This window comes from Eupeodes corollae, chromosome 2, assembly GCF_945859685.1.
Source record: "Eupeodes corollae chromosome 2, idEupCoro1.1, whole genome shotgun sequence".
NCBI lineage: Eukaryota > Metazoa > Arthropoda > Insecta > Diptera > Syrphidae > Eupeodes > Eupeodes corollae.
This window is the reverse complement of record NC_079148.1, coordinates 81,219,064-81,233,050: the sequence shown is the minus strand read 5'-3', so window position 1 is coordinate 81,233,050 and position 13,987 is coordinate 81,219,064. Positions and strand designations below refer to the sequence as shown.

Sequence of the window (13,987 nt, the reverse complement as noted above, 5' to 3'; positions counted from 1 at the left end):
ATGAAGGTAATCAACCTTAAGTTGTTCAAAGTTGTCTGAAATCGTCGCTCGCTCTGCAATGAGTACAAATCCCGATTTGGATCTTTGGCTCTGTCATGTATAGCTAGCTAACAAGGTATATATTTAAAAGTTAGAGCATTTGGAGTGACTTTCCATTACCGCAGCACGAATTTCCTTCTGCTTTTTTTACAGTTATGTGGGGGTCTCAATAGAACATGTTTTAAATATTAAGGCGAGGAAACAACTTTAAGTCATAGAAAAATTTTTTTTTCTTTTTCGTACTTAACCCTACTTTTTTTGTATTGCATTTTTGAGCCTAAACAAGATTTTTTTTTAATTGATAGCACGGCGTAATAACAGCTAGGTATGTAAGGGGGGCCATGCTGCCCCCTGCACCCTTCCTGCTTGGGATCACTATAGGATTTGGGGTTGGTGCGAGTTTGGGTAAATCCAAAGTACTTTTTGCATTTGAGCACTAAAATCAAAGAAATCCCCTACAAAAAAAAAGCAAGTATGGTAACACTGAAAAAAACAAGGAAGAAATGTTGAAATCAACCATTTTTGTGTGTTTTGTATGTAAAAAAGTGAAGTAGGTGGTCTTGATGACCTCCTTCACTTTTCTTCAATTATAAAAGTGATACGGATGCCTCCTTTTTTATTTCATTTTTGAAAACAGCAGAATCTTTAACTAAGTTTGGGCTAAACTGTACACAAGTTTAGCCGCTGTACAGCAAAAACTTTGAATTCGATACGAGTCTCGAAATTTTATTAGTATTCAAAAACGTCAGTTTTCAAATTTCAAAATACATAGATCTTTCTATTTAAAACAAAAATTAAGACCAAATTTAAGAAGAGTGAAAACAAATTCCAAGGCAATGGAAACAACAACTCAAATTCTTCAAAACAAGCTCCTGGAATGTCGAAACATTATTTACAACGGGTACACAAGTACAAACTCGAGTGGAATTCCCTGGCTAAATAATTTTTGCGCGGAACTTATAAAATTTGCTAACATTTTGCACAAATTTCTTATATTCGAATGCTGCAAGAACGACGACGTAATTGAAACTATGTTCCTCTGTCTAACACAAATCAACACTTGCATAAGACACATGGAACTGACCATCAAGTCGGAGGAGTCTGGTGGACGAGCCATCTCAGCTTCGCGACAGCATTTTCTTGATCGAATTGTATGGTGCTTGGATCGCATTAAAACCACAATAAATTCAGTAGGTAGCATGTCGCAAATTGTAGAAGAATCAAATTTTGTCATGTTGATGGACAAAGTTCTCGAGAGTATAGCTCCATTCAGTTCATTCTTAGAGGGCACCGTTTGCTCGAATAAAGCAGAACAATGTGCCGAAGCTATGTTTGCTAGCAAAGAAATCCGATCAACCGTTGATCAGATTCTGAGTCACACCTTAGCCTTTGCTAATGTAGCGCTGAAGAACGACAAGAAGATCATCAGTATTTTGTGTCAAAAGACCATTCGCAATTGCATGGCCTTCCAAGAGGAGTGTTCGCTTTCCGAAGAAAAAACAAAGATCAACGAAAATGAGCGGAAGCTCAAAGCAATGTCTTTAGAAAATTCGCTCTATCAACTTGAAGATTTTATAAATGAGAGTCTTCTCAGACTTGTCTTCCACACATTTCTCGATTATTCGAAACTTTCGGTACAAAAATTGCGCGAGGCCATGCAGATAAGTGTTGATGATTCTCTCCTCGACGAAGTGATTGCTGATTTTGACGTAAACATCGACAGAACTACCCAAATCGGAGTATTCGCCATCGCCTTTGCCCCAAATGTTAAGATCAAGACTGCTGTCCGTAGTTGTTTGGCCTCACTGGAATCGCTTGATTCGTGCATAATCCCTTCGCTGCAGTCGAACTCTGACATATACTCGGAAATTTTGGAACAGCATTTCAACGAAGAGGTACAAAAGTTCAAGGTGGCCATTCAGAAAATTATCGACAGCAACGCCTTTTGCACATCTTATCTGGAAGTAATGTCGGAAGTTATCACGGCAAATAGTAAGCAATTGGACAAGGAACAGTTATCAGACTTGCTAGAAATGGGCATCATCCTAAAGGACCACCTCCATCTTAACTATAGATACTTGCAACTTCAAGAGGATGCAGATAAACAAACCAAATACGAGAAGTTTATTCTGATGTTGGAAGAGTGTCAAGCGATTCTGGCTTGTCTTAACCAAGTCGATTCACAAAGAGTTATCAAGCGATTTAAGATTCTCCGTTCTGTTTTGTCCAAGTTCAGAGATTCTCTTGCAGATTCCAAAAAGTCCCTAAAGAAAAATCCGATCTCAGATGTATTCATCACATCAGATGAGATGTGCGAGTCAGAGAGACTACTTGAGTCTGTCGGTATTGCACCTTCAACGAGTGGCATCCTTTATCGGAATGATGTCAATTCATTCAAAAAAAGTGATTCCTTGAGGCCAAATTATTCCAGAATGAATACTTCTCCAAATGATGAGCGACAAAAACAACATGCCAACGCTGCTAGAAGCATTCGCAGAAAAGATAGCTTAAGAACAACCATGTTTAAGAAGGCAAAAAGTAATGAATCACAGAATTTGTACAAATTGTACCGAGAGCAGTCGCATGCTCGTCATCTAAGTGAAATTCTTAATGATATAACTGCTTTGTCAGTAAGAAATCCTGACAGTTCTTTATCGACCAAATAAATCTGGAGTTTTGGTATCTAGAATGAAATAAAATAACATTCCATTATAATAATATTAATAATTACGATTCAAATTAAGAGTTGTATCTTAGAAAAAGTCAAATATTCTCTATAAATTTAATTATATATGTATGTACATAAATATATAATTGTTTTTAAATTAATACAGTTCTTTCATTTTCAAATGAACGCCTTCCCAATCATTGTAGCGTGTTCCAGGAGGAACTTTTGGCTATTAAGGAAGTCTTGTCTTGGCTCAAAGAAAACGTGATATCAACATCTGATATCCGTATTTTCTCCGACAGCCAGGCCGCTATCAAATCTCTGGACTCTGTCTCTACAAACTCTATAACAGTCCATAACTGTCGAGCATCTCTAATGGAGATGGCGCAGCAGTTTAATATTCACCTATGCTGGGTGCCGGGCCATAGAGACATTCCAGGTATAGATAACTGTAAGGCAGATGAACTCGCCAAGAACGGTACAGTACAGCCCATCCTACCACGTTTGGCAAGTACTGGCATACCAATCGCTACTTGTAAACTGCTACTAATGCAAGACGCTGCGAGGAGGGCAGGCACCAGGTGAACCAACATCACCACGTGTCAAGCCACAAAAAACATCTGGCCAACACTGGATTTAAAACGTTCAAGGTGCTTGCTCTCTCTAAGCAGATCGCATATAAGCTCGATAATAGGTGTCATAACCGGACACTGTCTAATAGGAAAGCACGCCACGAGACTAGGCGTATTCTCAAATGACTTTTGCAGAAGCTGTATGGACGAGGAAGAGGAAGAAACGGTTCTTCATCTTCTCTGCACATGCCCTGCTCTAGCTCGAAAACGCAAGAATTACCTAGGAGAATTCTTCTTTAACGATCTAAATCATATCAGTATAATCAGCCTCTCACGTTTCGTAAGGGACTCTAACTGGTTCCATTGTGCTTAGGAGGAAGCCTCAAGATTCATGTGGTATCACAATGGGCCATTAAACTGGCCTAAGTGTGTCCTAACCTAACCTAACCTAAATGATCTGAAACGTTGTATTTGCTAAAGGTGCCAGTGCCTCAACCCTAATTTTCAACCAAGTGAGATTTTGATTCTGGACTTCTGCATTTTATATTTCTGACCAATTGTTAAAATCTTGTTTTTAATAAAAATGTTAGTGATTAGTCTTTGACATTATTTTGGAATAGAAATGGGCTGTCCAGATTATCAATACCAAAACTGATCTGAAATTGTACATAAAAGTTCGCAATTGAATAATAATGTAGAAGTAGACAATTCAAAATCAGAGATTATAAATAGAATATTTTCATTAAAAGCCATGAACGACCGATTCAATTAGGCAGGTGTGGTGTGACTTTGTCGAGTCAGTATTAGAATTTTTAAATTGTAGTAAATAATCCACCATAAACATAATTTTGCACGTTCAAGTTTATTGGATTTCTAAACATTTATTTATTTATAAGCTAGAAATTGGGTTACGAATTTTGTTTGACAATTCGAGGAATAAAAAGTTTTTTGTCACAATGAATTTATTGAAATTCATTTTTAGGTATTTGAACCTTTTAAATGCTTACTTTTTCTTCTCAACGTTAATCAATTACTAAAATTTCTCCAAAGTGTGAGAACGTATGTAGCTTTAAATGTTTCAACGGCTTTAATTCTTGAGTCAGCTTGATCTTGTATGAGATTAAACGACGATCCTTATGTCCAAATCAATCAATCAAAAGTGCGACCTTGGCATTTGCAAAACAAAATGTATGCCTAACCACAACCAGGAATTAAGTCGGACAGGCTTCTTACTGGGCTGACGATTTTTTACGATATTATTGCTCATGTTCTGCAGTTCACTTATTAAAAATATACTTTGCGAAGTGAGTTTGGGTGTACCACAATTCGCTATTTCGAATTGGATTTTCGAACAAACAAATGGATGTTCTGTATTTCGGTTTGTCCCATTTTTTGATCGCATTCAAATCACATTTTTTATTTCTGTGAATTGATCTTTGATACGTTTCTTCTGCTAGGAATCCAAGGATTGCAGCAAGTTTTTGAATTGAAGGATTCGATGAAGGTATTATAAAAGGTTCTATTTTCCTTAGAACATATTAAAAATCATCTTTGTTTAATCTAAAATTATAATTAAAGCTTAAAGGAGAAATCAAGAATTTACTTTATTTATCCGAACAATTCTACATAATTTTCACACACTTATTATATTTGATCTGTTTGGAAAAATTAGTCTTTTTATTTGTTCTCTTAAATTGTTTTACTTAAAATTGTCAGTAATATTGCATCCATCTTCAAAACAGCAAAAATTTTACTTCAGAAACAAAATAAAAATGGATGATCCTTCAGTTCTGACAGTTCGAAGTTTTCGAAATCGATCGAATTGACGAACATGCAATTTCATTTCACGTGAAATTGAAAATTGATTCAATTCACTTTCGATCGAATTTGGAACATGGGCGCATGTGTCATAAAACGCGACCTAAGAATTTGCAAAACGTATTGTAGCTTTTAAACTCGCGTGTTGAAAAAAAAAATTACCTAGATATTTGCATTTCTTTTATTTTATAAATAATACAGCAGAACGGAAGACATAGATTCTGAAATAAAACAAAACAAATTGCAATGAAAATACAGTTACAAAATAGAAAACAGATATATTCGGGAGTTGAGTGCATACTTTGCGATCTAAAGCTAACCCGAAGCTTAGGAGTTGATTTAATATTTCAGATTGCTTCATAAGAGTCCACTGTTTAATGCGAAAAATGCGTGGTTTGGCTATAACGAAAAATACACCAAAAGGTTGCCCGAGCGACACCCAGTTCTTGAGAATGCCGTGGAATTGACTGGTTTGGATAGTTTGCTAGAGACACCTGAATTAAAAAGATTTTTTGACACTTCGACTTAACCGTTGTCTCACTGACAGGTCAAACTCACTGACTTCGAATTTCGATAAAAATTCCTTGCAGACGTTGCTCGTTCGTGTATATCACTATCATGAAAATGTTGAGTTTACTGAATATATTGACAATGAAGGCTTTGGTTATCAAACCTATTATAGTGCTGTCATCGTCGACGAGGGCGGTACCAAGTGGGTACGGTGACATTAGCTATTTTAGTTTTTTGTTGACTTAGCTTTTTAAATAAAACATCCATCGCCTTCTAGAGGCTACGGCGAACGTTAAAAAACAACTCAATGGAAGTATAGGATTTTATATACAAAGATGGTAGTTGGATTCGTAGTGAAGGAGTGCGTTCACAAATTGAATTCAGAGTTGTTAAACTCCTATTAAAAGACCCGATAAAAGCAATACAATTTTGTTATTTGCCCAAGAGTATTCGCAGGTCATAGATATTTCGGGTTATTAAACGAAACTTTAAGCTGTCACAAATACATTTTTTCTTCACACGGCCGGAATGTTCTTGGCTAGAATTTAAAGTTCTTAATGCATATGGCGCTATTATATTAAATTATTTTATTTGCCTTATTTCGAGCCCTTCCGCTTTTATTAATTATTCAAATTTTCTAGTAACACATATTGGCTAATATCCTGTCTTAGCTTAAGCATAATAATAATTTTCAATACTGACTATGGGTACAAGTTCTTTCAAGGACCAGCAGTAAGCATTTGATTTGTCTTTTACGATAAAATTTATTGTGTCGCTTACTATAAATCTGTATTTTCTAATACCTATACATAATATATTGACTTGACTCAATGTCATGGAATACGATAGAAGTGAAAAAATGATTTACATAAGCCAATTTCTTCTTTTAGAATCAGTGACGAAGCTTTAATCATGAATGACAGATACCAATATTTGTGGTCAATATTTTTAATTCAACGATATTAAATTTCTTTTTTTTTTAAAGGAAGTGTAGATCTACTACAATAATAGTAATAACTAATAATAATAAAACAAATAATGACCTCACTGAAGGTTGCGCCTATCACAAACAATAAAACAAATTCTTCCCCGTTTGGAAGATTTTTTAATTTGACGTTCTTCAGAGAAAAAAGTATTGGAACAAATCTGTTGTTATTTTTCAATTGGTTTTGAGTGGCAAATAGCCAATGGTGTGTTGCAACTTGTATTGTGCGATTGTGGCGAATCAAAGCTGGAGATGTATTATTGACGGAAGTTTTTGTTTCCAATCCTATCCAGCGTTTGTTTGTAGTGTTTACCTTAATATGATAGTATTTAAAGAGGAACGCAATTTTCTGCCTTATTTAAGTTATTGTACGATAGCTTAGAGTGAACATTCGTATCAAAAAAGTGTAACCTGCAACAAGAACGTGATGAGTCTTTCGGAAATTTCTAAATTTTTCACTGAAAAGTCCCTTGATGAAATAATTATAAAGGCTGGAGGAACTAACCATACCTCCTTTAAGTTTGGCAAAGGATTCAAGAAGGGCGACTCTTACTTGAGCCAAGTTTTCCGGTTGTGTGTCTATGGAGAAAATAAAACTTTAGGGTAGGTTTACATACATATGTATAAACATAGTACTTTCTGTCATACAAATGTTTATTTAACAAAATCACATTTTAGAACCAAACAAGAGGTCAATTTGATTATAAAATCCATGCCGGACAATGCAGCACGGAGGAAACTATTTCGATCAGCTGACTTTTTCCGTAATGAGATATACTATTACACTAAAGTTATTCCAGCAGTAGAAAAGTTCCAAGAAAGCAAAAAGCCTTCGAAACCCTTCACCGAGTACCCAAACTGTTTTTTGTGTCACTGTGATGGAGAAAATGACTTTATCGCACTAGAAGACGTTAGTTTCCTAGGTTTTGGATGTCCGAATAGGTAAAACTAATATTCAATTTATATTTTAGTTCTATAATATAAAGACAACTTGAAATCAGGCAAGATTATATCTCCCTTGATGAATGTCGAATGACCATGCGAACAATGGGGCGTCTTCATGGTGTTGGTTTAGCATTTGCAGATCAAGAACCCAAGGCATTCGAAGAAACTGTTGGAAAATTAGAAGAAACTTATTATTCCGATAAATTACGTAGTTGGTATATTTGTTTCTTGGAACTTGCGACAAATGTAGCTAAAGATGCGGTTTCAAAAACTTATCCAGGGACTAAATACGAAAAAATAGCTAACAAATACCTACAGGATTCATTATATTCTGATCAAATTCAAATTGTGAAAACTAGGGGTAAGATAATTTAGGCATTTTAGATTTAATATTATTACTGTTATGTTATGTATTAAAATAATTACTGTGTTTGCAGGAAGGCTCTCAACTATTTGTCATGGAGATTGTTGGACTCCGAATTTCCTAACAAAATACAACGCAGATGGGCTTCCAGAGGCTGTCAAAGTTATCGACTATCAATTGACAAGGTACATGTTAAATTGATTAAATCTAGCTGACCGATAACCTTCACTTCGTTAAATTTTTAGATGTGCTTCGGTTGCATTGGACATATCATTTTTCATTTACTCGTGCACAAGTCAAGAGCTAAGAGAACAACATTATTCAACATTATTAAAGGTTTACTCCATTCTAACAACCACTTAACAATCAATATAAGTTTACTATTTAATTTCAGGACTATCACGATAGTGCTTGTGACTTAATAAAAAATCTTGGTTCTGACCCGAAGAAGGTTCTTCCATTTGAAGACTTATTGACAGAGCTAAAATTATTTGGAAGATTTGGTTGCGGCATGGGCATTGAATCCTTGCCAATGTCATTAATTGATGATGACGAAGTTGCTGATTTGGATGCAATTAAAGAAAATACTATACTTACTGATGTTTGGAACATAACTCCATTTAAAGAGCAATCGAAGAGGAAGAGAATAGCAGATATGTTTAAGCATGCGATTGATCAAGAATATATTCAATGATATTTGAGTGGGTTTCGTAAAATGTTTTATACTCTTATCATAATTTTATTGCAGTATGAAGTAAATATGTTCTTTATATTCGTAAGTATAAATTGACACTTCAGAAAGTATACTTGATATTATTTGTAGACTATAAATTTTTATTATTTAATACTGCAATGGTTCATTTTATTTACTATTATATATTTTCAAAAATTGCAACCGATTTTTGTTTTGTAAACCTAAGAATAAATTGTAGTTTTATTGCCACAATGCGATAGAAATTCTATATGATACTTTTCAGAAAAACATAAAGTTGGTATTATTTTAAATTTGTACATATATTTATACATATACATGTATGTATAATAAATATATTTTTAATAGCGTATCGAATTAATTTGTAAAAAAAGCGGAAATTCTTTGTTTGATATATTATATAATATTAAACATAGAAAAGTAAGTAATTGTAGACTTAGAGTTTAGAGTATAAAGTTTTGGCAAAATCCTGTGTAATGATTCTAAGATATTTAAGTTTAGAGTTCGTACTCGAAGCAGGGACTCTGGAACGTAGCCTATAGGTAATAACCTAGGTTGCAAATGAAAGATTACAAACAAATCTATTTTATGCCAGTATAGGTTGTTTGCTTTGAGTAATTTTCTAGTTAGATATGTATGCAGATTGGACTTCTATTCAAAAAATGTGTTTGTGCTGCTTTTAAAAGTCAACATCTTGGAAAATCAGTGATGATTAGTACCAATGTTAAGCTTATTTGATTTGACCTTATTGAATGTTACTAAATAACATTACTTAAAACCTAATCTTACAGCAAACTTAATAAAAATAAATTGTGATAGGTCGTAAAAGAATGTCACTCGAATAATTGATGTAGGCACTTTACACTTCAAAACATTTATAAAATTCGTTATACCTATGTATACTTTATTTGAGTTTTTGATAAAATAAGGCTAATTTAGTTTTGAAGAATAGATGTGAAACTTATCAAATGTTAATATTTTTCATTTTTTTTCTAAATTCTAATGATTTTTTTTTATTTTTAAAACGCAGTAGAACAAATAAATACAACAACGCAAGCAGCAAATCAACCATCAAAAATCTTAGCACATGAAATTTAAAACTACATATTATTATAGCAATGCAATTGAGAATAGGACATTAAGAATTCAACTTTCCTAGAGATTAATTTCAGAAAGTACAACAAAACACTTTTATAAAAATGTTTAATAGCTTCAGAAGTGTGATATACCAAGTCAAGTGTTTTCAAACCAACATTAATGAAAAAAGTAAAGTCATAGAATAAGTACTATTTTTTTAATTGTGTTATTGGTAATTTCTGTTGTTGGTGCTCATATTGAATTGTGTTTTGATATACAAAATACTATTCTCGAGAGAAGTACACTCTACATCTTTTGGTTAAGTCAATTATATTTTGGTTAAAAATAGAAAAAAAAATATTGTTGCAGTAAATGTCGTTCCAAGAAATAAAAAATGAATGGTTTTGGTTTGGTTAAGATATGTTAATATGTTGGGCTTAAGAAGCAAACGAAGTATAAATAAATTATAGAAGGTTATAAGGGCTTCATAAAAAAGATTTTTCAAATGAGTTCTCGATCAGCTGAGTATTATTTGAAAACGCCACTTTTTAAAATAAAAAAGTAAAACTCCATTTTTTAAAGTAATACACACGAATGGTCAGTAAAAATGGTAGACAAAAAGTCTTACTGACATGTTTTCAAAATAAGTTTTCGGTATACGAAAGATTATATTGAAGAATACAATGTTTTGAGAGATATATGAATGTTACTACATATGTATGTACATACATATACATATGTAATTAATTTGTTCATAGCAAGAGTACGTTTTATAAAAAAAATTAAATTAAATTATTCAAAACAAAACTCATACGATTTGTCATAACGCCTTGTAATTACAGATATTAATATGGAAAATAAAATAATCAAACAGCTTCAAAAGTAGTTGAGGGAGATGAATCTGGCTATCAAAGGAACCAAAAGACAATCATTGAGCATGATAAAAAAACAACTAGAAGAGTAGTGGAAAACAATTCCAAAGACTCAAGCCATAGTTTCCTTCGGATATTGTTAGAAACACCTCTATTTAAGGCAACTGAACCAAAATAATTGGACCAGCAAAATATTGGTAGAACACCCTTGTCTTCGAATCAATTGCCAATTGGGCGGAAGCTTAATTTTCCATATACATAGATATAACGAGGTGAAAGTGCATTAAGAACTAATAAGGAGAGTGCAATGGCCAGATGAAACATAGAAGGTTATTGCTTTGATTTTAATATGCTTGCAAAAAAATACACTTAACCGATAATGCCATAGTCCAATATATTTCGACTGTAGTGCCCGTGGCATGACGGTTAGAGTGTTTGACAGTCAGTCGTTACTCGTTCCGTTCTTTGACCAGAGAGAAAAAAACTGAACGAGAAAACCAACTTCCACGGTTGCTCTCTTTTTGCTTACAAGCTGCGATTTGCACATAAACTTGCATATGTATTAACTCCATATAAAAAAAATGTCATCGTTGATCTTTACGGGCACCCAACCCATTGGCGAGCAAAAGTGTAGTGAAGTACCTCGGTATCTGGTTAGATCAGTATTTATATTTCAAGACAGACATATAAATGCTGCTCTGACCAGGGCCAGAGGAGCCTTCGCTCTGACGAAACGGCTGTTTTTTAGCAGTCTGTTTATGTTGCCCTGTGTGGTTCAACGTTGCCCCTTCTCAGATGGAGAAGTTTCGGGTGTTCGAGCGGCAGTGTTTCCTATGGTGTAGCGGCTAATATCGAACAGCCGAATCTTCTTATGTGCATTACTATTCCAACGAGGTCCTATACAACGGGGCTCCAGTCAACAGAATTGACAATTTCGTGATAGAACTCGTTCGAGGTCACATTGCAGGAGCTATGTCTTCGACTTTATATTAAGGACCTTATTTTAAGTAATTTTTAATTAAAAATAAAAAAGGATCTTGATATACATATGTAAGTTTTTTTTTCAAAATTTTCTAATAAATACAAAAATAAATAAAATTTAATTTGAAGTAAAATAGATCTTAGGGCCGAAAGGAATTAGAAGTTAGTGTTTTATGTAGTTAAAATTAGAGTGTCCGTATGGGAATTAATTTAGTTTTAACTTATGGATAATTAGGTTAGTTTTATGAATTTTTGTCTAGCTTTAAGATAGGTTTAAGAATAAATTAATAAAAATGAATTAAAAAAAAGGGGCGTCCGAAAATAGCTCCAAGGGTCGTGAGTTCGAATCCCGTGCGGAGTGCACTAAAAATCTTGAAGGAGAGGAAAGCAAGGGTATCGAAAGATACCTCTGAAAATTCATCATGTGATGCCAATGTGGTGCCATCAGCGGTACCCAAATTCACAGCAGCATCATCAGGCCACCAGTCTGATAGTACCTTAACAACAACAAATGTTAAGAGGAAAAGACTTACGCCTACCCTTGTAGAAGTTAACAATGCTGCAATGCGCGGAGCGATGCGACAAGGAGTGTAGCCAACAAAACAACAAGAGATGACGTCACAAAGTGAGTCAGAAGGAGAAATTAACTACGTCTTCGAAGGGGGATAGGGGCACTACAGGTCACCTAAAAATAAAAATAGAGGAGCCTTCGCTCTGACAAAACGGCTGTTTTTGGCAGTCGGCTTGACCCCAGAGTGAAGGTAATTTGCTACATGGCCCTCATACGGCCAATAATCGTTTATGGTTGTCCTGTGTGGTTCAACGTTGCGCCTTCCCAGATGGAGAAGTTTTGGGTGCTCGAGTGCAGTGTTTACGACGCTGTACTGGCTTATATCGAACAGCCGAATCTTCTTATGTGCATTACTATTCCAACGAGGTTCTATATAACGGGGCTCGAATCAACAGAATTGACAATTTCGTGATAGAACTCGTTCGAGGTTACATTGCAAGAGCTATGTCTTCGACCAACAATTTATTTTCGGGGCGTTCTATCCGAACGACGAGTATCTTGAAAGTGCACGTTTGAGCGGCTTCATTCCACCAGCAGCATTCCTCTTTTTAGATAGATGCGGTCTGATATAGGATAGATTGGCAGTTCCGATAAGCTACCACGTCAGACGAAGAACCGTGGATAGGCGGCTCCTGTACAATCGGGACGTCATGGCACAAGGCGAAGCAGAGCTCCTTCGGTTCAGTAGGGCTGTGTCCGAAAGGGAGCGAACTGATAGGGTGAAGCAGGAAAAACAGTTTCGGTGGCTTCAATCGGCACTTGATAGTGGGTAGTCGGGATGGGGTTTTAAGCCTTGGCCGGCTTACATACATGTTTTATAGTTTTAGGGTTTAGTTTTAATTAGAATGGGCAATGTTGAAAGAAAAAAAAATACAAACAAAATACAAAAAATATAGACAGGCTCCACCAACGGTTGCCCCAAAGGCCCCTCTGCCTTAGGCATCAGAGGTGCAGCCTGACATTGTAGCCTCGTTGTTGAGTATTCAAGGTCAACTAACAGGACTGCAAAGTCAGATAAAGGAGCATAAAAAGGGTAAATCATCTCTACTCTTTGTTGCCTGGCCTGGCGCAATTTGGATCATAATGGGTGCGCTGCCGAAGGCGAGACTTGAAGTCCTAGCTTTGAATGTAAATTCGGTGATTAGGATTGAACGAAGAGCCAATATGTTCCAATTGTTGAAAGACTACAGTCCGACGTGTTTATGGCTAGCGAAACTAAGCTAAACCACAAACACAAATCGACTCATAAAAATTACAATGTCGTAAGAAGAGACCGGCCAGACTCCACTGAAGGGGGCGATGTCGCTCTCTTTATATTCGCTCCAACCACGACCTGGAAAACAGAGCCCTGCTTAATCACTTTTACCTTCGAAATGATATGACACAATGGCGATCTGAGAACCGCGGTTTCATGCGGTTCAATGACGATTCCTTGGCAAATGCCATAATCGCCGAGCAAACGGGACCAAGTCCCTTGTTGGTGACGAAGGTTAAGCTTCAGCTCATCTTCAATTCAATAAAAAACAAAAAGTCAGCAGGTGTTCGTGGTATATCCAACGTTGTACTAAGACATTTAGCGATGGAGGCAATTGACATTTACACCACACTCTTTAATAATGCACTGAATAATGCATATTAACCAGTACATTGGAAGACCGCTGTGGTTCATCATCTCCCGAAAAAGGGAAAGGACACCTCCAACCCGTCAAATCGGTCGATAAGTCTTCTTCCGAGCATCAGCAAAGTTCTCGAAAAAAATCATTAAAAGGGCTCTGACTAAGTGGGCTGCGGACAACAAAATAATTCCGGATAAACAGTTCGGGTTCAAGGCGGGTCATGACACAATGCATGCTTCGTCTAAACTCGTTTCTGA

The 13,987-nt window shown here is 35.5% G+C and overlaps 2 protein-coding genes across 2 annotated transcripts; both read left to right on the top strand.

Annotated features, from left to right (window-relative positions):
• The first annotated feature begins 813 nt into the window (after positions 1-813).
• LOC129948084 (serendipity locus protein alpha) lies at positions 814-2,868 on the top strand. The gene has a single exon (XM_056058905.1). The coding sequence runs from the start codon at positions 876-878 to the stop codon at positions 2,703-2,705; it is 1,830 nt and encodes a 609-aa protein (XP_055914880.1). The 5' UTR covers positions 814-875; the 3' UTR covers positions 2,706-2,868.
• A 3,917-nt stretch (positions 2,869-6,785) lies between these two features.
• LOC129946993 (uncharacterized) lies at positions 6,786-8,796 on the top strand. Its single transcript, XM_056057378.1, has 6 exons — positions 6,786-7,195; positions 7,271-7,534; positions 7,594-7,898; positions 7,975-8,086; positions 8,147-8,237; positions 8,296-8,796. The coding sequence occupies exons 1-6, from the start codon at positions 7,020-7,022 to the stop codon at positions 8,593-8,595; spliced, it is 1,248 nt and encodes a 415-aa protein (XP_055913353.1). The 5' UTR covers positions 6,786-7,019; the 3' UTR covers positions 8,596-8,796.
• The last annotated feature ends 5,191 nt before the right edge of the window (positions 8,797-13,987 follow it).

What these genes read in the sequence shown, in the direction of transcription:
- LOC129948084 (XM_056058905.1), top strand. Translation starts at nt 876, where the DNA reads ATGGAAACAACAACTCAAATTCTTCAAAACAAGCTCCTGGAATGTCGA.
- LOC129946993 (XM_056057378.1), top strand. Translation starts at nt 7,020, where the DNA reads ATGAGTCTTTCGGAAATTTCTAAATTTTTCACTGAAAAGTCCCTTGAT. An exon ending in GGTTTTGGATGTCCGAATAG is followed by an intron (nt 7,535 to 7,593) that starts GTAAAACTAATA and finishes ACTTGAAATCAG; the next exon opens with GCAAGATTATATCTCCCTTG. An exon ending in TCAAATTGTGAAAACTAGGG is followed by an intron (nt 7,899 to 7,974) that starts GTAAGATAATTT and finishes CTGTGTTTGCAG; the next exon opens with GAAGGCTCTCAACTATTTGT.